The sequence below is a fragment of the Maniola jurtina genome, chromosome 19 (genome assembly GCF_905333055.1).
Source record: "Maniola jurtina chromosome 19, ilManJurt1.1, whole genome shotgun sequence".
Taxonomy (NCBI): Eukaryota; Metazoa; Arthropoda; class Insecta; order Lepidoptera; family Nymphalidae; genus Maniola; species Maniola jurtina.
The window spans coordinates 2,400,614-2,427,770 of record NC_060047.1 but is presented as its reverse complement, the minus strand read 5'-3'; the positions used below and the strand labels follow the sequence as shown (position 1 = coordinate 2,427,770).

Below are 27,157 nucleotides of genomic sequence, written 5' to 3'. Positions count from 1 at the left end.
ATATATTGTGCAAACAAACCTACTCATTTATGCGCTTTAACTAAGGTTTTGATTTCAGATTACCGACCACTCAAATGACACCTGGTCAGTGAGCACATTGGTCTTCAGTCCGGCGCCCGAAGACCATGGAGTGATGGTGAAGTGCGTAGCCTCCAACTCCGCCTTACCGGGGAAAATGATTGACGACCAGGTCAAGCTGAACGTAGTATGTTAGTACTACTTCTGTGTTTTTAGTTTTATGGCGTAGCAGGGACTTAAAGAAACCAACCATCACTCTTTACTCTTTTCTGATTCTGATTATTCCATTGATGTTGGAATCGCCACGGTTATTCCTTTCGTCATTTCGATTTCTTTGAAGATGCAATAGAAAGTAAGATTTTTATTCAAATAACTTTTTAGAAATATGTACTTTTGAATCGTCAAAGCATCTACATTGGTTCGGAATGCCTTTCTACTGGAGGACGGAACTCAATGGATAAGAGCAAATGCAATAAGATTAGCTATCCACTCTTGGTTGGAGTGGTTGTAGTTTAACGGACTACATTAAGTTGGGGGCACTTATCCTTTGTCCCATCCCTTTGACGGGCAGATTCTAGTCAACTAGAAAACAGTACCAATGCCGAGCAATGCGAGATTCAATTTACACGGATCACGAGCTTCAATCGGTGCGATCAAAGAGAAGAACGTCAAACGCGTGCTAGTAGGGTAGCCATACATGAAGAGGACTCCCGCGAACCATGAAACGTACTTACCACCCTTAAATAAAAAAAAAATATATATTTCAGACTGATTGCCCATAATATAACTACAAAGTTAGTGTGTTAGTTACAGTAATTCCTTATAATTATGTTAGTAATGTTAGGACTAAATAAATAAATAAAGCAGCCGTGGCAACTCTAGTCGCCCAAACGCCACAGCTATCCTACCTATAGGTCAGAGAAATAAAGGCAACTATTCAATGGATGACCTTAAAAATGAAGATAACATGGCAACCGTACGTGTGGTAGTAATTGCTATTGGTGGTGAAGCGTACGGCATTATACAGCTCGACACACTGTGTACTGGGCAACACTGCGTGCTTGCAGTTAGAGAAATAAAGGCGATTATTTAATAGATATCCTTGAGAATAAAGATAGCATGGCAACCCTACTTGTGGTAGTAATTGCCGTCGGCGGTGAAGCGTACGGCATTATACGCCCCGAGACACTGTTTACTGGGCGATACTGCGTACTTGTGGTAAGAGTAGTAAAGGCGACTATTCAATTGATATCCTTGAAAATGAAAATAGCATGGCAACTCTACTTGTGGTAGTAATTGCCGTCGGCGATGAGGCGTAGGTACAGCATTATACGCCCCAATACACTGTGTACTGGGCAACACTGCGTGCTTGCGGTTAGAGAAATAAAGGCGATTATTCAATGGATATCCTTGAAAATGAAGATAGCATAGCAACCCTACTTGTGGTAGTAATTGCCATCAGCGGTGAAGCGTACGGCATTATACGCCCCGACACACAGTGTACTGGGCAACACTGCGTGCTTGCGGTTAGAGAAATAAAGGCGATTATTCAATGGATATCCTTGAAAATGAAGATAGCATGGCAATTCTAGTTGTGGTAGTAATTGCCGTCGGCGGTGAAGCGTACGGCATTATACGCCCCGACACACTGTGTTCTGGGCAACACTGCGTGCTTGCGGTTAGAGAAATAAAGGCGATTATTCAATGGATATCCTTGAAAATGAAGATAGCATGGCAATTCTAGTTGTGGTAGTAATTGCCGTCGGCGGTGAAGCGTACGGCATTATACGCCCCGACACACTGTGTACTGGGCAACACTGCGTGCTTGCGGTTAGAGAAATAAAGGCGACTATTTATTTCGAATACGACAACGGGTAACTTCGTTTAAAGCTAATGTTCTGAACTCTTCTTAATGCTTTTCTTAGGACGGCAATGTACAGTAGATACAGATTCTGGAATCAAGATAATTATCATTCATCAATTAAAAAGAAGCCCTTTCATATGATACCCCACTTGGTATAGTTATCTTACTTTAAAAATTGAAATACATTTTTTTTTAATGATGTAACTACAAATTCACAGTTTTCGGATTTATTCCTATTATTCCTAATATATTTATTATTCCTATAAGATCTACGTACCTGCCAAATTTCATGATTCTAAGTCAACGGGAAGTACCCTATAGGTTCTCTTGACAGACACGACGGACGGACGGACGGACGGACGGATAGACAGACAGACAAACAACAAAGTGATCCTATAAGGGTTCCGTTTTTCCTTTTGAGGTACGGAACCCTAAAAAGTTGAAATCTAAAACCTAAATGAAATTCAATACTAGAATGCCTATTTTTGCACATTTTAATTTAATTAAATGTCGCTTAATAAGCGAATGTTAGCAAGAACTAATTTATTTTAATTATTAATTAAGTGAGTTATCTAATTAGCGAACGGGAATGAGACTAATTAGGTATAATTAATGTTAACAATTAACTCGAGTAAAACTTAAAAGTGTGGAAAAAGTCAAAGTACCTACCTACCTACCTACTTCAATAAAATTATAAATCAACGTTTATTGTTTAAGAGTTAAATCATTAGTACCTACCTAAATGTTTAATTGTAAATCCAAATTAATTAAATCTTCTCTATACAGTTTGTTGCTCCTATTTTCATAAATGCCTGTTTACGTCTTTCACTGTAACTATGAACTATAATCTTTCTTCTAAAAATTCCAACAAATTTAAATTTCTATAACTTTTGTCATATCTTTTTTTAACGTAGGTGGAACTGGAGAGAAGATAATATACTCGAAAAACTAGATTTCAGTTCTACAGTCGATCAATGTTGCAATCTTGGAATATTAATAATTAAGACATCCAAATTAGAATTTTTCTTTACCTTTTGTAGAGAAAACTCCCTTTCCCAACGTCTTCAGTGACTGGGCCATGAATAACTTTTTTTAAATTTTATTTATTTAAACTTGTGTTGTGCTCAGGGCGTGGTCCTATGTAACATCTTGAAACTTCTATAATATGGTGCATAATCCTAAGTACTCCGTTACTGCGATCCAGATTTGCATGTTATTCTTGCACTTCAGCTTTCAGGTACTCGTGCTGCCATCTAGTGAGAGCGTCGTAAGTAGCGTCCTGCTTATGTTCGTATCGAGAGCTTGCCTAGAGGATGCCTATTCACTCTTGACATGGAGACATAAAATTATTTGTAGAGTTAAAAGATAATCACTATAGTCTAAGAGATGATTAATTAATTGTCCTCCAGACAGTCCGTTGGTGACGCTGAGCCTCGGCAGTACTCTCAACCCTCACGACATCAAGGAGGGAGACGACGTTTATTTCGAGTGCAACGTGCGAGCGAACCCGCGAGAACATAGGATATCGTGGTACCATAATGTGAGTACAAAACCAAAATGTCGTTGATCTAATACAAAGATATAAAAAGAGTTCTCCAGACTGACTGACTGACCGATCAAAGCACAGTGGTACCGCTGGAGTTAGAAACTTGAAGTTTTTATAGTAGTAAGTTTTATATCGTAGACACTCTCTAAGTAATAGTTTTTCAACTCCATTTATCCCCTATTCGGATTAAATAGGGGATGGGATTTCGTATGAAAGTCTATTTTTTTCAGTATTGTATTGGTATTTGGACTTTTCATCAAAAACGGTTCAGTGTTCAGACGGATAGACAGCAGAGAGGAGACATTAATAGGGCTCCGTTTTTACCCATTAGGTACGGAACCCAAAACCGACATGCAAATCTCAAGTTCATAAAATTGCGTTTTGACCTCTACGATATTTCAATCATTTCAACTTTTTTGTAAACTATTTAGTCTGGAGCTTTGACGTCATTCGAAAATTCTGGGAAAATGTATATTTAACTACAATTACGTTTCTGTTGAGAAAGGTCTTAGACAGTTTCTATTTCTATTGTTCAATTCTAGATCCGATCTGAGAAAACATAGGTAACTTTTAAAGGTACAAGTTTAATCCCAAGGGCATAGTAGGTAATACCGCGGCCAATAATGTGAGTGCTAATCGATCATTGTGCTGAAGCAATTCCGTTAAAAGTAGTTAGGTACGATTGAAGATATTGCTAAATTATAATAATTGCATTGTTCGATTACACAAGATGGCTTTGAAAATGGGTGATAAATTACTATTTCACACCACTCGATCCACAATGCTTTATTACAGACCTGTTATCTAAAGGTAAAGTACATGATAACATTCCCATGACTTAGCCGGGTATTTTTTTTCTCGTCTGGCTTTACAAAGATTAGCCAATGTCAAGTTTTTAGTTATTTGTAAGTACTTAGTTAATAAGTTAGTTAAACTATACAAGTGTGGACCCCGTCTGTACCGGCGCTCGCCGACATACGCACGGCACCCCCTTAGAGCGCTTTCCAGTCAGTTTTAACAAAAAAAAAAACACTCCAAAAGGGCAGAGCACGCTCGCCAGCTAACACCAACACAGACGAAGTTTCTAGCCGGGTATTAATGTTGTATTGAAATTGTAATTTGAATTTATAACATTCCCGGATCTGTAGCAAATTCTGTTCTGTACAAGGAGTTTTTTAGTTCATCGAATCGCCTCCACTTCATATTTCCTGGTCAAAACCTGTGGCCGCTGATACAGCAATACTTTCAGGGAGAAGTTACTTGTTTAAATCTCAAATAGGGAAAAGCGGACCATAGTAGAGATGCATGGCATACTTAGTAGACGGTGTAAGGTTGTAGTTTAAAGGTATAACAAGTGTAAATTAAAAATTTATATCACCCCCGACAAGTAAAGGTTACAGTAACTAGAAAATAGTTCATAACTTTCAAACGGCTGAACCGATTTTCTTAGATTATAGCAAAGAACATTCTCGATCAAGCCACCTTTCAAACAAAAAAAACTAAACTAAAATCGGTTCAGTAGTTTAGGAGCTACGATGCCACAGACAGATACACAGATACACAGACACACAGATACACACGTCAAACTTATAACACCCCTCTTTTTGGGTCGGGGGTTAAAAACAAACCCTTTGCTGATTATTTAAAAGTGTCATTTTTGTAGGACAGGGCCGTCACACAGAACATGACATCTGGTATAATCGTGAGTACGAGGTCGTTGGTGATGCAAGGCGTGACAAGACAGGAGGCGGGACGATACTCGTGCCGTGCTGCTAACGCAAGAGGCGAGACATCGAGTGACAGTGTCACTTTACGAGTACAATGTAAGTGTGTGTAAATTTAATCATTATTCATCATTATCATATTATCCTCGGGCGTCTGCTGTAGAAGGTCTATCCTAAAAAGCGTTACCATACCCAGCCTTTGGCCGTTTTCATCCAGCAACAGCTTCCCTCTTTAAATCGTCGGGCAACCATGCTGAAGGTTGGCCTACACTTTGCTCTTCCTGCTGACAGGGGACAGGGAAGACAGGGGTTCCGGGGTTCTATCCCGGGCATACTAGTATTAGTTAAGGGATTAACATAATATGTAAATAGAGAATTGGAAAAATAAAGGCTTGACCACAGAGGGGGTGAGGCAGCGAATGTTCTAGACATTTGGGCAAAAATATATATAAACGCGGGGGTGTCTCGACTGGGCATTCCACTGATCACCGAACAAGAATCAGCAACAAGAAAATAGGAAAACGAGAAAACTAGGAAAATCGCAGCTTCACTCCGCCTCGGCCAGCAACTGCAGAATAGCGCATTTTCATTGCACCTCGGGGTTGGGGGCGAGATTCGATACCCTGGGAAAGCTACCCCCTACATTGCATGGTGGTGGTGCTCTTCACAAATATCACTTGTTTTAACTGTAAAGAAAAACATCGCGAGGAAATCTACATACCAGAGAGTTTCCATAATGTTCTCAAAGGTTTGTGAAGTCTGCTAATCTACATTCGCAGCGTGGTAAGACTATCTGCCAAATTTTAGCCTGATCCGTCCAGTAGTTTGAGCTATGCATTGATAGATCAGTTAGTCAGTCAGTCAGTCACTTTTCCCTTTACATGTTTAGACGAAACACCCTGTGTGCAGTAAAGTAACGACGCCTTTGCTCAAAAATAAATTTACACGTAATCCAATAGGCGTGAACTGTGCCAGTTGATATTAAAGTCGTAAATACAAATACACGCCCATACAACCCGTTCCGTTGCTTAGCTGTTGATTATTCAGATTGAAACGAATGTAAGGAGTTGTAACATATTAAACTAGCTGTCTATATTTATTACTAGATCTAATCTGTGTAGGTTGGTTCTTAGCGAAAAAATCGTAAGTCTATGGTTTTTGATGACGCCCGCGCCATCTGGTATTATATTTGACCATCGGAGAACGTCTCTAAGTTTAATTATCCAAGTAATAAGCTGACCAAAAATGCAGCACAGCATGAACTTTTCCATTGTTGATTAAATTTTCACAAGAAAATCGTCATAAAAGATAAAAAAAATTATGTCCTCGACTGTACATACTTGGTGGTTGCATGAGATAAATTATTGCGTTACAGTAACTGTATGTTATCTATACTAATATTATAAAGAGGAAACCTTTGTATTTTTGTATGTTTGTATTGAATAGGCTCAAAAACTACTGGACCGATTTCAAAATTTCTTTTACCATTACTTAGAGGGATTCTTCCGAATCCGTATAGGCTATATTTTATCCCGGAAAATAGATAGGATTTTTCGTGGTAGTGTCCACCCGTGCGAAGCCGGGGCGGGTCGCTAGTAAGCAATAAACTGACATACATTAGAACTCTATTGGTAATCAGGCCAGAGTTCATACAAAAATGCCCATGGTCGTTTACAATTTTCGGAAAAGTGCTTTTTTCTTGTACGTTGTTACGGAACTCTTCGTGTTCTCCCTTGTGACTCGCACTTGACTGGTTTTCTTTACCTACCTATAGGTGCAAAATCAAGGATTAAGTTACAAAATCTAACAAATAACTTAAAATTTAAAAAACCCCCGACACAAAAACGTCTATAAGAAGACTAGAAAAGAGCTGATAACTTCCAAACGGCTGAACCGATTTTCTTCAATCATAGCTAAGATCATTCTCGATCAAGCCACCTTTCAAACAAAAAAACTAAATTGAAATCGGTCCATTCGTTTAGAAGCTACTATGCCACAGACAGATAAACACATACACAGATACACACGTCAAACTTATAACACCAATCTTTTTGGGTCGGGGGTTAAAAATGCAAATAAGAACATAAAACACTCCGTACACAGCTAAACAAAGTTGTTCATTTCAACGGGCCTTTATCAAGATTTACATTTTACTTGTTAAATCGTTATCTCATGAAACATAGCCCATAACATATCCCGTAGGTATAATCAGCACCTTAATTTGCATATCCCTAACGAATGTCGGATACGACATGTAATGCCTCATCTACACGTTAATTTAAAATTTTGACTGCAGAAATTTGCTTCTGCCCGTCACTTCTAACCAATGTTAAATGGAGGAATCCGGGTTATAGAAAGAACACTAGCTTTAATTACTCATTCAGTTTATTTCATTGCCTTAAGATTTATATAAATTATCACACTTTAAACACTACTTCCAGGTATGATTCTTGAATTACTATATTATATTCTTGGATTATATTATATTTTAATTATAATATACTTGACGCACAGTGAAGGGTTGTTCAAGCCGGAGTCTATATTCTGAGTCTTTTGCTGAAGCCGAAGAATATAGAGTACGCCAATATTTTTGCAAAAATACGAGAAAACTTCCATGAAGGCTATTTGCTTTTGTAAATCGATAAATAACAACTTATACGGTGGTTGCCTACGTGATTATGCGGGCAAACCACACGTTTATGTTGATTTTGTTGGCTCCTGGTAGGCTGAACTTAGACGAAGACGATGCCAAAAGTAAATCAACAAAATTACCCATACTTACTTCGTTTTAGATGTGAAATCATAAGAAACGAACTTCTATGGAAATTTTATTTTAGTACTTTGCCAAACCAGAAATATACTTAATAGGGGTAGTGATAGATTGGCATGGTATAGGCATGTAATGCGGAGGGAGAAAAATTATGTTACTAGAAGAATGTTAAATATGCATGTGGAAGGAAAAAAGAGGAGAGGAAGACCAAAGAAAAGGTTGATGGAATGCGTGAAAGAGGATATGTGTGTAAAAGGGTTGGGAAATGCGTTGACCTATGACATAAATGAGTGGGAGAAAAAGACATGTTGAGCCGAACCCACATAGCGTCAGATAAGGGACAATAAGAAGACGACCCATCAAACTATCGAAACGCCTCGCAACGCCTTTTAGTTCGGAAGTGTTTCAAGTAATTAATTGTATTTTCTATGATTAGGCTAGTATACGTATACCTATTACCACACTTTACGCTAATATTATAATGGCGAAAGTTTGTGTGTATGTGTGTTCATATTTGTTACTCCTTCACGCAAAAACTACTATACGGATTTGGCTGAAATTTGGAATAGAGATATATAATATCCTGGATAAGCACATATACTACTTTTAATCCCGGAAAATCAAAGAAATTCCACGGAATTTTGAAAAACCTAAATCCACACGCGAAGCCGCGTGCATCAGTTGGTCTTAAAATACTTGCAAGTAGAATAAAATAGACTTCAATTTTTAATTTTTTTTAGGTTTTTTGACTTCAAGGAAGAAATCCAAGAGACTATAGTTATACAGAAGAATTCAAAAGCGATCTTATTGGTTTTATAATACTAGTGTTTACAAGTTCATTCTTTTAAATCGCAAAGTGTAAACGAGCCGTAACAAGCGAATGTCACTTTAGAAGCAGTGTATGAATTACAGTGCAATAAATAACGATGTGTCTCCGAATAGATATTCAAATTATTACGGTTGGGGATCGACGTACCGGTTTCCTTCCGAAGTGGTCCATCTATTAATCTTCCCCTGATAATTGAGAAAAGGGTGAATTTTCAAACAACTCACTCTCAAGAGTCGGTCGTAGAGATACGCATCGCTAAGGTGTGGTGTGAAATGTCTTTCTAGCATCCGTGTTTCCTGCAACGTATAACCCTAAATAATCTGTTTTTCTTCGCCTGTTTCATTTAAGACAAAAACTGACAAACTGTTTTACCACCCCCAAAGGGATGATTTTCTAGGCAGGGTAAGAGTGACACGAGCCTGCCTCGCAAATCACAATAAAAATAATAATTATGTAATAATAGTTTTGATAAATTTGTAAAAGTTGTCAAGTTGATACTTGGTTGAAATAGTTATACTAAATAATGAATTGAAATGATCGTTAAATGAAATAGTCTAATGGGAGATCTATTATGGTCTTTATTTTCATTCGTCCATCTCATCACGAATGGATTGAAAATGTAGACGGGCCGTAACTAAAACAGCTCGTTCACACAGGCTGCGTAATACGCAGCCTGTGTGAACGAGAGTGCGTAAGCATGGCGGGAGCGTAGACGTAGCGCGTACCATTGCGTTGTAATGTATGGAACTGTATGAGCCACGGCTATCCGGTTGCGTGGCATGAACGTTCGCGTAGACGTAATGCGTGCGGTTATGTCTATGGATTCACGCGCGAAACTACGCGCGTGTCACGTGTACGTGCTTGTGTGAATCGGCCTTAACAGGGCTCTCTCCGTCACTTACTCCATACAATCTTAGTTTCAATTTAATTTGAATATTAAGCAACCAAAGTCCATGAAATTTTGCAGATATATTCTAGTCTCTGTACCTGTGGTGTTTTAGATTTTTCTAAAAATATGTAGTTTCAAAATTACAGGGGCTCAAAGATTTGTATGTGAATGTTTAAGACCGCGTAACTTGGAAACCGAATATTTTAACGGAAATCTGGAAAACCACAGGCATAGATCTTAGTTCCCGGAACGTTTTTACAAAATTCCATTGAGTATGATTGGTTAGTATTCCAATGAGAGACGAACTACGTTTGTATGAAGCGAGTGACGGAGAGACCCCTCTTAAATGAAATAGATAGTGTAATGGGATAATTGTGGTCTTTATTTCATGCGTCCATCTCATCACGGATGGATTGAAAGTGTAGACAGACCCTAACGATAAAATGTCGCAGTACAAGCAGAGTATGAATTACAGGCTAATAAATACCGATGTGTCTAGTAGTAGGTATTCAAATGATTGCGGTTCGGGATCGACGTAGCGTTTCCTTCCGCTGCGGACTGGCCGCATAGTAATTGCCTCTGAGGAAGGCGGTGCCAACAGTAAATCACCGAAATTATTGCCTAATATTACTAAAGTCTCGGAGCTAGTAAACGGCGAAACGGTAATAAAACTAAGGGTGAGATTTATAAAGCGCACTTTGACTTTGCTCAGACTTAAGATTGAGTTAAAACGAGACAGATTTATGTGAGAGATATACATCTGTCTCGTTTTAACTCTGGCTTAAGTCTAAGCAAAGTCTGAGTGCGGTTTATAGATCTTACCCTTCTTTTTACCCGACTGCGCCAAAGCCAAAATGAAGGGTTATGATTTTAACAGTCTATGTATGTATGTATGAATGTACGTATGTATCCAGATTCTGTGTGTTCCACCGTAGTGCCTAAACTACTGGGCCGATTTTGATGAATGAGGTGTCAATTGATTTATTGTAAAGGTCCGGGTGACAGGCTATATTTTATACGAAAAAATTGACCTAACGGATGTTACATCAAAAAAGTGGAGGTCTCCAAAAAATTTTTTTTGCTATTGTATCGAGTGGGATGTTAAATAAAAGAGGACGAAATTCTGAGTTCAGGAGTATAAATGTACAACATCACTAAAATATACCATGCGATAGAAAAAAAAATTACTCTAATATTTCAGCGCTTATTGAGACGATCGCAGTCGGGTTTTAGTTTTCAACTTTTTTCCTTACTTTTTATTCCGGAAAATCAAAGAGTTCCCACGGAATCTAGTTTGATGTAGGTAAATTGCTTGGTCTATATCTAAAATAGTTGTAGGTAATAAAGCGAGCTCTTAGCTAGTCTACTTGGTCTTGCGGGCTACCTCTGCAATCTGTTGTTTGCGGCATCAACTAATTCATAGAGCTTTGCTTTATAGTTCGCGTGTCCCGAATTTTCTTTTCGAAATCCTGCGCATAGCCTATCAAGTTCAAGATAACTTTTGTATACATGAGTTACTTAGTTTCTTTCTGACACTCTAGAAACTAAACGCATCAACCGATTTTGATGATCCTTGCACAAAGTACCTAATGAAAAACAACATGGCTATTTTGATGAAATATAGCTTACCTACTTTTATCCCGGAAAATAAGAGAGCTCCCACGGGATCAAGTTTCATGTAGGTTAATAGGGATGATGACTACTAGTCAAATCAGCGACTTTTTATCAAACGTCAATACGCTCGCTTAGTATGGTGAGTTTGTATGAAATACACAGATGTGACGGCATAACATTTGACGTAATTTAATGTACTTTTATAGTTTAATCGATAATTTAAAATGGTTAGCAAGCTTTAAATTAGCAGCGAATGTGGATCTTACGAATTTTGGAAGACCCTTTATTTAATAATTACTAAGGAATAATTTATTTTTGACCTTAGGCATCATCCCCATTGTAGATCAGTTTCAAGTGGGTGGTCTATTGGTCTAGCCAAGCTCTCGGTCTACTTGATCTTGCGGGCTACCTCTGCAATCTGTTGTTTGCGGCATCAACTTAATTCATAGAGCTTTGCTTTATAGTTCGCGGAATAAACCTTTCGAAATCCCGCGGATAGCCTATCGTGCGAGGTGCATAAATCCGTTCAAGGTAAATTGTATGCTTCCGCTTTAGAATTGCTGTAGCCGTTTCATTGTTGAAGTGTTATAACATTTTGTACGTAAGTTTACCAAGTCATACCAACTGTAATGGATACAAAATTTTATTTTATATTTTACTAGCCAATGCCCGCGACTTCGCCCGCGTGGATTTAGGTTTTTCGAAATCCCGTGGGAACTCTTCGATTTTCCGGGATAAAAAGTAGTCTATGCGCTAATCCAGGATATAATCTATCTCCATTCTAAATAGCCCAATCCGTTCAGTAGTTTTTGCGTGAAGGAGTAACAAATATACACACACACACACACACACATATAAACTTTCGCCTTTATAATATTAGTGTGATACTTACCAAACTACATACTACTTGATATACAAGTGTAAATTAAAAATTTATAACACCCCCGACAAGTGAAGGTTACAGTAACTAGAAAAGAGCTGATAACTTTCAAACGGCTGAACTAATAAATTTCATAGATTATAGAACACTCTCGATCAAGCCACCTTTCAAACAAAAAAAAACTAAATTAAAATCGGTTCATTAGTTTAGGAGCTACGATGCCACAGACAGATACACAGATACACACGTCAAACTTATAACACCTCTCTTTTTGGGTCGGGGGTTAAAAATATTTTGTCTCGGTTGGGTTTTTTCGGTCATTTTATTAATTTTTTTTATAACTTCATAATATGTATTTTAATATAATATACCTACCCGGGGAATGAAGTTAGAATAGCACTCTCTCTCTTAGGTAATCCCATACAAATGATAGAGCAAAAAATTTCAGTGGGCAATAACCGTTTTGAGTTACCAACCAATCACAAACACGTTTTCAAAAAACATTTGAAATTCAATTCCATTTTTTTTTTCAAAAACATTTGAAATTCAATATAAGTAAACTGTTTTGTTTGTTATTGGTTGGTGACCAAATGGTTAGTGCACGCTGCGATTTTTGGCTCTAGGTAGCAAGTAGGTACTAATTTCATTCCGCGCATAGGGTATTGTTAGTTTCTAAGAGAAGTTATTTTCAGTAAAAATATTCCTATACAAAAATCCATACTTACCTACTAATATTATAAATACTAGAGTGTGTCTATCTGTCTGTTTTCTAGCTTTTCACAGTCCGTTCGTTTTACAGAGATACAGAGATAGTCGGATGGACACAGCAAGGTTTTTCTTGTCCAAGCTCTTTCAATCTCTCTCCGTCACTTACTCCATACAATCGTAGTTCCAATTTCATTTGAATATTAAGCAACCAAAGTCCATGTAATTTTGCAGACATATTCTAGAAATTAATGTCTGTGCCTGTGGTGTTTTAGATTTTACTAAAATTATTCAGTTTTAAAATTACAGGGGCTCAAAGATTTGTACCTATGTGAATTTTTAAGACCACGTAACTTTGAAACCGAATATTTTAACGGAAATCTGGAAAACCACAGGCATATATATTATAGTTTCCGGAACGTCCCTACAAAATTCCATTGAGTATGATTGGTTAGTACCCAATGAGAGACGAACTACGTTTGTATGGAGCGAGTGACAGAGAGACCCCTCTTAATAAGAGCATTCCATGTAAACAAATCCGTGGTAGCAGCTTGTGAATAAAACAAAAAGCAATTTCACATAATCCCTGAACGTTTGTTAGCGGCTAAACACGGCTCATTATTTATTTGCCACACAGATGCCCCGGTATGCGGCATGACGTCACCGCAAGTGGTCGGGGCGGCGCTTGATGAATCGCTGCATGTTCGCTGCTCGGTGCATGCGGACCCCGCTGACGTCACGTTCCTGTGGCAGTTCAACAACAGCGGCGAGAGCTTTGACGTCTCCCCGGCCAGATACGGTAGTTACAACAACTTTTCATGACTCTAACTACGTCATATATCACAGAACATCAGTGAGACGTGTCATATGACGTCATACAAGTGGTTGAGGCGGCGCTTGATGAATCGCTGCATGTTCGCTGCTCGGTGCATGCGGACCCCGCTGACGTCACGTTCCTGTGGCAGTTCAACAACAGCGGCGAGAGCTTTGACGTCTCCCCGGCCAGATACGGTAGTTAGACAACTTTTCATGACTTTAACTACGTCATATATCATAGAACATCAGTGAGACGTGTAATATGACGTCATACAAGTGGTCGGGGCGGCGCTTGATGAATCGCTGCATGTTCGCTGCTCGGTGCATGCGGACCCCGCTGACGTCACGTTCCTGTGGCAGTTCAACAACAGCGGCGAGAGCTTTGACGTCTCCCCGGCCAGATACGGTACAGCCACATCTTTTCAGTGCTTTAACTGCATCAAATGCTATGGAACATCTTTGGGACATGATATATGACGTCATACAAGCGGTCAGGGCGTCGCGTCGGTTATGAGGCTTCTATGCTGCATCGTACTGGAATACGCTACGGCTTTTCAGTGAAGAAGTTGCTAACCGTCGAAGCTTCCTATCTTACCATACTTGAGCAAATTCGGAATTCATGCAATCTCCAGTTAGAACCAGCTTAGAATAAAAAACAAGACCTCTTTTTCATAATGTCACAGCAACGTACCAGAGAGGTTGTGACCTTAAGTTTTTCTAATTTTAACTTAATTGTTTTGTAATTAGAGCTCATTGTACAATGAAGTTTTATCTTTTAGCTACACTAAACGGCAGTACGAGCGAGCTTCGTTACACGCCCGCAAGCGAGAGGGACTACGGGGCGCTGACGTGTCGGGGCACCAACACCGTCGGCCAACAAGCGCAGCCGTGCATCTTTCAAATCGTGCCGGCAGGTATAGTCCGTTATTCTTTAGTTTGCTTAAAAGCACCCCTAAGCGTGAAGTTTTCTTGTTACCTCCGTTTGTATCAGGATTCAGCGCCCGTATATTTTACTTTACTTTCACACCCTTCTGTACCCTCAATACGAGATTTTCTTCTCTTCTTCTCACCAACGTTGATAGTATTTGAGAGTCGAAACACTTTAGCGCTGAAGTAAATGACAGTTAACTGTATTCTATTAATGCTCAAATTGTACATATATTTACAGCCGCAGCACTCCAAACGGAAACGTTACGAAATGAAAATCAAGTATATATTTATGTATTAAGGTATATATGTTTTTGTAAGTCTATTTTAATATATAAATATTTGTAAGTATATATCTACTATATTTTTTTTTTTCATGATTACTGTCTATCTTTGCTGTACCTATTCTACTCCATTTACAACCTCTCGCACTGCCAAGGGTCACTGGTAGAGATCTCTTATAGAGATAAGTGCTTCCCTGTCCACTTTTTCTTTCCTTTTATTTATATTGTTACAACTTTCTGGTACAAATAAAAAAAAAAAACAGTGGTACTGAATTTTTGACTTTAAATCAAGCACCTTTAAGTCCATTTTACTTTGACGTTATTTTGTTTCGACTCTCGAATACTATCAAATTGGTGAGAAGTAAAATCTCGTACTGAGGGTACTGGTCGGTCTGAGGCAAGACTGAGGGTGAGATCTATAGAGTGCACTCAGACTTTGCTTAGATTAAGACAGTGTTATTAAAACGAGACAGATGTATATCTCTCCCATTTATCTGTCTCGTTTTAACTCAATCTTAAGTCAGAGTAAAGTCAAAGTGCTCTCAATAAATCTAACCCTTACTCAAATTCAGAAATAAAAACTGAAAACTCTCTTAGCAATTATATCATTGCCTACCTATTCCTAAGTTATTAAATGGAAGCATGGTTACTCTAATATAGGCACCCAATAAAGTTGTTAAAATTATTGATTGAATTATTGTTGACCTTTGAGATTCTTGAAAGGTTCTGACCTATATAATCTTAATGGTTTTTAAAGGTCAAAGGTAACAATTTAATTAAATATCTGTCAAATGCTTTCGCATCCTTTTTGATAAAATGCTTTAATTTCATTTCCAATTTTTTTACAGTTAGGGAAGTATTGTTTAACACAATAACGGGCTGAATTATTTTTTACATAGAATGATTGCCACTGACCTAGTTTACAAAACTTGCCAAAGATTAAAAATTTATTCATCCTTATAATCATCATCATCAGCCTGCTCCACATCTGCTGGACCTAGGTCTCTCCAGGGTACGGCACTACACATCATCTTCCGCCTTTTTCTAACCACTTCCCACCATCTTCTTGACGATCGTCCTCCATCCCAAAATACGTCTGCCCCAGCGACCATCGGTTCTGTAATATACATCAGTGATAATTAATAATTACAAGGATTGTTGGCCTTAAGAATACAGTAGGTTTTTAAAATCCTTAACTGAAGGGTCACCACTCACTACTATATTTTGCTTTATTGTCTTTTAGGGCCTGCGCTGACGGGGGACTATAATTATTGTCCGCGGAGGAAAAAGTTCCTCATCTTTTATTAGTGTTTCGCCACACTATAAATTCATCGTGTGTTATGGGATGCAGTTCTTAGTGAGTACTTTTTGTCGTTCGTGGACAATAGTCCCTCGTCTGCGCAGGCCATAACCTATAACATCGAAAAATATAAAAGGAAAAGTTGACTGACTGACTGACTGATCTGTCAATTCACAGTTCAAACTACTAGGCGAATCGAGCTGAAAAGTGGCGGGGTAGATAGACATACACTAAGAAAGGATTATTGAAATTTCAACCCTTATGGGGGTAAAAAGGGGTTTGTTTGTGTAGTAGCATAAGCTAGTGTATTTATAAAAATAATGCCTACTTATGCAAGTAATTGTTTCTTATGTAGCAAGGCCTTCCCCTCCACGTAACTGCACAGTCTTCACCGGTAACGATTCTTCCTGGATTGACGAGGCTGCCAAAGAGGAAGTCAGCGACTACCTTGAAGTCCGATGTGTTGCCGGATATGATGGGGGTCTACCACAGCTAGTTGTGTTGGAAGCTTTGGACTCTATCTCTGGAAGGATAAGGTTCAATGTTACAGCGAATGAGACGAGTGAGTTAATACCTTTTTATTTGATTTTTACTAAATCGTCGAAGCAGGTATAGAGGAAGTCAGCGATTAGGTACCTTGAAGTCATGTATTCCTGGATGGGGTCTACCACAGCTGGTTGTAATGGAAGATAGATAGATAAATAGATAGATATATAGAAGACTTTATTGCACAGAAAACAAGAAAAAAAACCAAGACACAACAAGAAACTATAAAATAAGTAATTACACAGCTAGTTTCTCCTTTCACCAAAGGTTGCCTGGTGGAGATTGCTCCACAATAAGGCCGCCTTTGCATACAATTGTTTTTAGTTATTTTCTGTTTCTTCCTTTTGTGTTGATTATTTCATGTTTTGTGTGGAATAGTTTATATCTATATCTAGCTCTACTCTACTATAAGTAGAAAGCTTTGGATTCTATTACTGGAAGGAAGTTCAATGTTACAGCGAATGAGACAAGTAATATTGTTACCTTTATATTGGTGATATTATAATCATTCAATGCGGCGCGTTTAATGTAAATCGTACATAAGGATTCCACGTCCCGACAACCTTTCAAGAGTCCCGTATTTCCTATCAATAGCAACACACACCGTGACAAACAGTTACTTACTAGAGCAAATATTTGCACACATTCGTTCAAATATTTGCGCCAACTCCAAATTGAATCTCTTCAATTATTTGACTGTATCCATACGTATAATGGCCCTTCAAGACGAAAGTGAGTGCATCTTTTAGACAAGCGTGCTCCATCTTAAGGTGCGATTTCGTGCCACGTGGCAAACGCAGACGGCATTTATCTCATCATCATGATCAACCCATCGCCGGCTCACTACAGAGCACGGGTCTTCTTTCAGAGTGAGAAGAGTTATGGCCATAGACTTCACACACCTTTGAGGATATTATGGAGAACTCTCAGGCATGCAGGTTTCCTCACGATGTTTTCCTTCACCGTTAAAGCAAGTGATATTTAATTATGTAAAACGCATTATATAGTTCCCAAAAATTAAAGGTGCGTACCCGGGATTGAACCCCCGACCTCCAATCAGGAGGCGGACGTACTAACCACTAAGCTATCACAGCTAACAACAGTTGAAGCTTAATAATGTGGTCACGTTGGCACTCTTCGGGGTGCTTCGGGTACGGACTACGGAACCCTAAAAATTGCAACTGTATCCTGACAGAGGTTTAAACCTGCGACAATCTTGACAGCAATCTATCCTATTGTAGTTTACGTTCATTAAAAATGACATGAATATAATAAACAGGAACTCATTCATCATAGGAAGCGTTAATTTATATTTTCACAGTTCTCACCAATCAATAGTGATTAATCGTCATAAATTAATTTCTAAAGCAATATTAAAGTGCCTTCTCACGGTGCGCAATAGCATAAGCCATGTCTCCAAAACACTCAATCTATGATAGCATTTTTAAGGTGCATTCTCATCCTTCTTCTTTGCACAAATTTTCAAGCTAGACTCCCAAATAAATCTGAAGCGGAAAAGGGGTAAATAATAATCCATCAACCAACAAAGTACTACAGCCCTGGGTCAAGCAAACTTCGTCATCGGGGCTGGTCAAATGCAGCTTCCTTCCAGCTCCGAATCCTCAAAACCCTCATTTCCTTTTCCACTTCGTCAATCTACCGATCTCTAGTCTCTTGGTTCTCGGGTTTGCTATCCAACAACTTTTGTCTTCGACTTCGTCATCGGGGCTCTTGTGTTATCCATGTGTTGCACAATATTATGTCCTGCATATCGCATTCTCGACAGTTTAATTGCTTTGATAACATTCCTTAAAAAGTTCGTGCAGTTCGTGATTGTAACGAATGTGCCCAAAACCATTATCCTGAATAGTACCGATTCCTTCCATACCTAGCATTAACTAAATAAGATCAACATTTATTATTATTCCCTTGAAGGATACGATGTTCATTGCTTAGTTTGTCGTATTATTTCCTTTTCTTTTTTGAAGGCATCTTATACTACTCTAATCAGTATCACAATATAATTATATCAATGCGCTTTAGAACTTTCGTTGAATACTTTTTTCTTTCTTCACTTAAGTAGTTGAATCAAATTATCGCGAACATACCTAAAATTCGTACCTACTGATATCATGAGAAGCCAGCCTTACGCGTCAAGTTTCGCCAGTATAATTAATTACAGAGGTGTTCGTAATTACTCTCGATGAGGTCCGCCAGCGGGAACCAAATTCTACGACTAATGACCTTCGGCGATGAAGGTATCCAGAACTTTATTAACAACACTGATTTTATCCATACTAATATAATAAATGCGAAAGTGTGTCTGTCTGTCTATCTGTCTGTCTGTCAGTCTGCTACGTTTTCACGGCCCAACAGCTGAACCGATTTTGATGACTTAAAAACCATCACACCATAACGTACCACATTTTGTGTTACAAAGAGTACCCAAATAAAGATAATTGAATTGAATTGAGTTGAACTATTAAGGTTTGCCCCTTAATTTGTCATTAAAGTCTTTCAACTCGTAGCAAGCCGTATATGATCTGTTTCTTCTACTGGACCTCCTCCTATCCTAAATTGCGTCGTAGAGAAACTCAACTCTTCTTAGTTTTCTCCAAGGTCCAGGTCATGGAAAGTTGTGTCTACTTAACAGGAAAAATAAAACCAGCGATTTAACTAAGTATCATAATTTTTTTAAATACTAACAATGATCCTCTACAAACAAAGTCTGTTTCTGAAGTGATTCTTTACGTTTTACTTCTTTTGTAGTACGGAACCCTCGGTGCGCGAATCTGACTCGCACTTGGCCGGATTTTTTTTAACTTCGACGAACACCGTTTACCACTTTGGTACACCCATAAAAGTCCATCAAACGCCACCGCGTGACAAAAAGCAATAAATGTAAAACGTAAAGGTCATAAGCAATTAAACCAACACGATTTAGTTCCGGCTACAGGACCACATTTGTGTAATGACTAGTTGTTATTAGTTGTAATGATTATATTACTTAATGCTATTTTAAAATTTCCACGCGCTGCACTTAATATAGGACTTAATTTTATTTTAGCTATTTATTAACTAGCTTATGAAAAAAAATCAAAATTCAAAATATTTTTATTCAATTAGACTTTTACAAGTACTTTGAATCGTCAAAAGCATCTACCACTGGTTTGGAATGGCTTTCCTACCGAGAAGAACCAGCTAGAAACTCGGCGGTTGCTCTTTTCAAAGATTTGATATACAATATTATGCCCGCAACTTCGTCCGCTTGGACTACAGAAATCTCAAACCCCTTAGGGGTTGAATTTTTAAAAATCCTTAGCGGATGTCTACGTCATGATAATTATCTGCATGCCACAGCTCAATCAATCCAGTAGTTTGAGCTGTGCATTGATAGATCAGTCAGTCTGCTTTTCCTTTTATATTTATGATTTGCATACTCCTTCCAGGTTAGCCCGCTTCAATCTTAACATCACTTACCACCAAGTGAGATTGCAGTCAAGGGCTAAGTTGTATCTGAATAAAAAAAAATGCGTTACTGAACAAATGACTCTCTCAATCATATTACGAGTGGGTAAGACAGTGTACTAGATTTTACGTATAAGAAGCTTTACTCCTGTCAAGTGTCTTTCCATCTCACGGCTATTTTTTTTTTCACAAAAAATAAACAATGAAGTTCTTATTTTGCTTAAGGGAGACCGCCCACCGTGACTTTTTGCAGCGATAAATTAAAAAAAAATGTATTAACTACTAGGCTATTACCGCCTCAAGAAACATTTACTTATACCGAAATATTTTCAATACAGACGGAATAGCCGTATTCCTGGTCCCAGCTGAAGTGCTCTGGACGAGTGGCAGCGCCTTGCGTCTGAGCGTGTACTCGAGGAACGACAAGGGCTCCTCAGACAAGATCGTTATCCAGGCGCTCTCTTATCAGGACCCTGAAAGAAGGACAGGTATGACAATTTTAACTTTACCTACCTCAAAGCCTCAATAGCTCAACGGTTATAGGAGCGGACTGAAAACCGGAAGGTCGGAGATTCAAACCCCACCCGTTGCACTATTGTCGTACCCACTCCTAGCATTAGCTTAGCGCTTAGTTGGAGGTTGGCTTACTTAACTCACAAAATATACCTTTTTCACTAAAAAGTGGTAACTGGTTAGCAGCAAAAATTTTCACAACATACATAAAACCGACTTCAATTAACACAAACACTAAAAAGTAAAAAATAATTCAATTTGTGGCCCTACTGTATTAAAATATGCTATTCCTGGTTAAAAACCTACTGTTTACTAAGCTATTATACTGATCACGAGCAATTTACTCTTATCCATTGAGGAGATTGTTCTGCATCTCCGAAGATATTTATCAGATCTTCACCAAATTTATCTGGGACCACCTGGGACGTATATATTATACCCTTTCAAACAAAAAAAAAAACCAAATCAATCCAGGTGTCTTCGAGTAATCGGGGAACAAACATAAAAAAAAGGATTCCGATGAATTGAGAAGCTCCTTCATTTTTGAAGTCGGTAAAAAAGGTTTGGAATTATTGCCAAAAAACGTGGTCAAAAGACTATAAATGTTTCTGTTTGAATTCGAGAAATAAAATGGGTCCTTGGACAAAGATATCGTTATCCAAGCGCTCTCAGAAGGACAGGTAGGTATGGTTAAACTTTAACTTAATCCACAACTAGTAGATCCGCCCGGATTCGCACGAGTGGAATTTTTCAAAATCGATTAGAGGGTGGAATTCCCAAAATCCTGAAACATCTTTGCTTTCTCACTTTTTTATTTTACCCAATAGCAAATACTCACCAATTTTAATGGATATAATGTTTTTACATATTAGTACCTACCTACAGAAGCGTTTGAAAAATTCAAATAATTCCTATTATGATCAAATACAAATATTCATCACATTGTAATCACAAGTAACAATTGGGTTAATTTGATTGATAGGTTAATATCAAGGTCTAATTACTGGTCGCAATAATTAACCAATTAAACCTCGCGTTGTTACAGTAGCGCCGTGCAATTAAATTGTTGTTTAACCATTGTTTATGTGTGATAGCGATATATGTAATCAATGTTTATACCCGTATGTATATAACTAGCAGATACCTGCGACTTCATCCGCGTGGATTTAGGTTTTTAAAAATCCCGTGAGGTCTCTTTAATTTTCCGCGATAAAAGTAGCCTGTGCCACTCTTCAGGTCTTTAATTATACCCATGCAAAAAAATACGTCGATCCGTTGCGCCGTTGTGACGTGATTGAAGGACAAATTAAGCAACCAACAAACAAACACTCTTACATTTATAATATGGGTACTGATAAGTAACTGGTATAAGGTAGGATGCTGTCCGGGCCAGAAATAAAACAATTACCAGCTGAGTAACATTGGAAGGACGATGCGAAACCGAGTACTCTCCAAGTGATTTTAAAAGGACTAGGCACCAGCGTAGTCCTTCTGATTCTAGGATCGGACCCCCGACCATCCGAATAGGAAACGGACGTCTTAACCATCAGCTATGTCTTGGCATGTCAGTTTTAATAAAAGTGAAAGTGCTAACCTCTGTTATAACAGACTAAATTACGAATTACAAATTATAGCCACACCTACTTACAAAATTATCCTGAATAACTGAATAGTTTTGAAATAAAGATTTTAGTTACTCATTCAGTTAATTACAGTTTTGACTAGCCAATGTTTGGCAAACGTAAACATTTATTACTCTAATCATCAGTACTTAATTGATTTGATAGTAATATTAATGGCTTTATTGGCCATAACATAACATGGTGAAACCTCATGATATCACAGAAGCGGTTTTCAATTAAATAATTACGTAAACATTAATGTATATTCAGTCGGACCACAATACAAGAGCACCACATCGGTATTTATTTTATTTGTATATAAAAAAATAGACTTTATACTTTGACGTAAGGGTTTATACCTTTATTACCTGTTATCTCCCAAAGCCACCATGATCCAAACTTCATGGACGCTGATCGTTCCTCCATGTGTTGGAGACAAGACGCAGATAAACTTTCAGCTTTTATTAAACAACGAAGGTCTGGTAAGCGCTGGCTCCCTCTAACATATTTTTCACAGGTCTCTTGTCATTCTGAGAGGAGACCTGTCCTCAGTAGTGGGCCAGCAATGAGTTGAGATGATGATGATTATACAAGGGTCACAACTCTCAGCAATGAGTGACATGAAGGTGAAAGAGAGAGATAGATAAATAGATTAACATACGATATTCCTGATTCCCACACGATGAGTATGAGAACATAATATTATCTACTCATGTGACATAATGAACCAGATTATTATGCAGTAGGTACTTATAAGAGGGAGAGCGCGATAAATTGATTTCTCATTAGCCTCATTGAGCTGACTGGCAAATAGGGATGCGAGATTCAGCAGCTTACCGGCCCATTGTTATATAAAGTCGATTCCAGATAAACCGAATGAACGCGAATAGAGGAAAATGAATGAGTTATAAGAATGGCTGCAGAAGTGAATTGATAACGAGGATTTCATTACGATTCTAATCAAAATGGTGACTTTGACATGTTAGTTAGTCTGTTTTTAACCCCCGATCCAAAAAGAGGGGTGTTATAAGTTTGACGTGTGTATCTGTGTGTCTGTGTATCTGTCTGTGGCATCGTAGCTCCAAAATAAATGTACCAATTTTAATTTAGTTTTTTTGTTTGTTTGAAAAGTGGCTTGATCGAGTGTGTTCTTAGCTATAATCGAAGAAAATCGGTTCAGCCGTTTCACAGTTATCAGCTCTTTTTTAGTTTTCTTCGAGGTTTTTGTGTCGGGGGTTTTTTATTCCTCATAGATATTATACAGATTGTAAAGAATTAGCACGATGGATTCACGATATATAGCGGCTGGTGGGTAGTGATCCAGCGATGAGAAAGGCTGAGGACCGGGTGTGGTGGCGCTCTTTAGGGAAGGCCTGTGTCCAACAGTGGACGTCCACAGGCTGATGATGATGATGATGATGAAAGAACTAGCGACAGACGAAAATATAAATCCTTTTTAACCGATAAAATCAAAACGATGTAAATTACTTAATTATAAAATATTGCATTCTAATAGGCAAAATTTGGCTGTACCATTTTGTTTTTGTATCATTTGCACTGTTTACCTACTCGTATTGACAACATAGAATTTTGAATTTGAATTTACCCCGTGGAAATTCCAAAATATCTAGCCTTATTCCTTGTTTAGGTACATTATATAGGGAACCTCTGTGCAAAACTTTGGATTTCCAGGTCTAAGATCTTAGGCCTGGATATCAAAACCAAAATACTGGGCGTTGAAGTCCGTGATTAGTGATTACATAAGGTCTAGTCTAATACATTGATATACTTATCTACATTGGTTTTTTGTTGTTAGATGGGAGTCATAACCTAATGGCGGGCATGTCAAGCGCAGCCTTCTGGGGGATCGTCCTGACGATATCTCTATGCATGAGCATTGCATTGGTGACTGCACTCGTTCTCAGAAGGAGAAGGTAAGGATAGTACGAAATACTTTGATTAAAGTCACACGGGCACAAAAATTTACATACAATTTTACAAATCTTTGAGCTGGTCTAGCTATCAAACTATGGAAATTGACAAATTACAGACAGAATGGTTTCTAAAACGTATCTACAAAATTTCATTGAGTTTGATTGGTTAGTATTCAAAAAGGAACCCAACTTTTGTATGGAAAATACTGACGTTGGGTTAGGTAAGGCACTAGGTTTAGGTACAGTTGGCCTCAGAATTTCAGTAGCAATTCTGCGAAACTATTGCTTCAAAAACCTGACACAATTATGTCCTTTTTTATAAACACGCCACACACACCTAGCGCACGTGCATAAGGGAATATGATGATCAAGGTGCTAAACTACTTACGGCCTTTAACTGTACTTCTTTATAATAATAATAATAAATCTTTTATAGTTTCACCAAACAATTATAACCAAAAATTAGGTTAAGCCACTGATGCCTAAAATAAGTTATACACTCGTGTTATAGGCATCAGGGCTCTCCCCTTACAGACTTGAATATTGAAAACAATAAAAAATAAGAAAATGTTATTCATAACAGAAACATTTTTGACATTAACATTCTCAATAACCTCTTTTCTGTAACAGGGCTCAGTCAACAAGCAAACAGCGCGCGTCCGAGCTGCAGCTGAACGCGGGTGACGGTCAGTACGTCGTGGCGTACACTCTGAAGCCGCACAAACAAGCACAGCCGGACATCCTCAACCCGCCGCCTGGTATGACATCTCAATCATTTATGTTTCAGAGATTTCCTTCTCACATGGATAGTCTGCGCCAAACATATAGTCATCTTTGAACTAAACCGCAGGACGTGTCGCAAAAGCATTTTTTAGGCAGCTGCGCCACACCCCACCTTCGCCATCTGCATTAGTGTGAGTGCTACATCCGTACACAGTACACGAACGCGTGAAACAATACCTGCGCGAGACGCGACTACTTAAGAGGATCATTGTCAACGATCCCCCGTCGATTTCCTACGTATGATATTATTGTTCTCATCTCTATCTGCCCTGGTTCGTGTATTCTCGGTTCCTAGATCGGTGCATTTGTGATAACCAATTCTAATTGCTGTGATTGGCTGAATTTACCATGTTCTTGCTGCGACAGTGAGTTTGAGCCACTAGCGGAACAATGTTAGCCGGTCAGAAATGATTGCAATTAGTCAATCTGTATGACGTCCGTGTTCTGTTTTTGATTACAAAAAAGAAAAAATTGTTGTTGCAATCATCAATTTTAGCAAATAGTGAAAGAGAGTCGACCAATCAGAGGTCACAACTACCGTCACACTTTCTGTGAAACTATGGCAGTAGGCTTACCGAGTAATGAAAACAATTTTTCATTCTGTAATGTCATGTGGCAAGTAGGGTTGCCACCTGCCTCTTTTTGATTTACAGGCTACCACCATCAAAAATACGGGGTTTAGATTTGAAGAAATTTAAAAATTTGAAGTATTTGAAGAAATAGGCGGTGGTTCTCTCTGAAATGCATGGAAAGCCTATTTAGATATTTCAGTTTATTTGTAAGTTTTGTATTTTTTCTCTGTATGTTGCCGTGTCTTGATTGGTGAACTGTGTTTGCAATGTAATTTTAAATAAAAGATTTATTTATTTAAATAGCTTTTAAAAACTCTAGTTTTGTAAAGCAAAATGTTATACATTTCATGCATACAATCTTTGCATTTTAACTTAAATTTACATTTAACTTGTAATTCCACCTTCACAGTATCAATACTATGGCCGTAGCCAGGAATCGATTTCGGGAGAGGTTTTATCAGGGCCGGAACTGAATCCTGTCATGAGGAAAATAACATTCGCTCAACTTTATGGGCTAATTACCTGGTTAGTGGAATTTCGCCTTTCAATTTGACAGTGAGATAAAATACAACAATAAAAAAGCGCGAGCGCAGTGAGCGTAAGTGTTTTTGGTTCAATTACAGAAAGAATTAAAGTGAAAGGGAAACGAGTTTAGCCATAGCAAGATTTTATTTTTAAAGCTCCCTATCCATACTAATATTACAAATACGACAGTATATCTATTTGCCTATCTATTTGTTACCCTTTCACGGCCCATCTTCTTTACCAAAATTTTGGTACTTACTATTCAGAGGTAACTTGCATCCCAGACATAAACTTTTTAGCCCGGAAAATCCCCCACGGAATTTTTAAAACTCTAAATTCATGCAAACGAAATTGCGGGGCTTACACCAAGTAATACAAATTCAAAGCGCGAGTGAAGTGAGCGCGAAATGTTTGATATATTTCCAAAAAAAAATTGGTAAGCAAATGCAAGAAATAGTGTAAGTATTATTTTAGGCTTAGGTTTTTGACGGCTTCCCAGGCGCAGTCGCCATTTCTAAATTTCTGGTCTGGTGGGAGGCTTCGGTCATGGCTAGTTATATGGTTAGTATGGCCCTAACGGCCAAGAAATTAGACTGCATCATCACTTACCACTAGAAAAGATTAAAGTCACGGGCTAACTTGTATAAAAAAAGGCTAACATCCTCAAACCAAGCCCCGCCGCCTTGGCTACGACCATGATCAATATCGAGTGGGTTTCGGCTACGCATTGCCGCAAAAGGAAAATATTCTTTCTACTGGACATAACGTCAGTGTTCGGTTTCGCCAGCCAAGTGCGAGTCAGACTCACGCACCGAGGGTTCCGATTCGGGTATTTTTTTCGACATTTTACACGAGAAATCAAAAACTGTTATGCATTAAAAAAAATATGCATAAAAATAAATAAAAATCTGTTTTAGAATGAACAGGTAAAGCCCTTTCATATGATAACCCACTTGATATATGTAGTTATCTTACTTTGAAAATTGAAAATACTAATATTTGTTCATGAACACATGACAGACGGATAG

The 27,157-nt window shown here is 38.2% G+C and overlaps 1 protein-coding gene across 1 annotated transcript in view; it reads left to right on the top strand.

The window, feature by feature from the left end:
- Nucleotides 1-27,157, top strand: part of LOC123875014 (synaptogenesis protein syg-2-like) — a 234,867-nt gene that overhangs the window by 182,127 nt on the left and 25,583 nt on the right. The window contains exons 9-17 of the mRNA XM_045920640.1: nucleotides 59-209; nucleotides 3,292-3,422; nucleotides 5,092-5,251; nucleotides 13,477-13,638; nucleotides 14,435-14,569; nucleotides 16,522-16,728; nucleotides 20,519-20,668; nucleotides 24,132-24,249; nucleotides 24,880-25,007. Of these exons, the coding sequence (XP_045776596.1) occupies nucleotides 59-209; nucleotides 3,292-3,422; nucleotides 5,092-5,251; nucleotides 13,477-13,638; nucleotides 14,435-14,569; nucleotides 16,522-16,728; nucleotides 20,519-20,668; nucleotides 24,132-24,249; nucleotides 24,880-25,007 (1,342 nt within the window). The remainder of the gene's footprint in view (nucleotides 1-58; nucleotides 210-3,291; nucleotides 3,423-5,091; nucleotides 5,252-13,476; nucleotides 13,639-14,434; nucleotides 14,570-16,521; nucleotides 16,729-20,518; nucleotides 20,669-24,131; nucleotides 24,250-24,879; nucleotides 25,008-27,157) is intronic.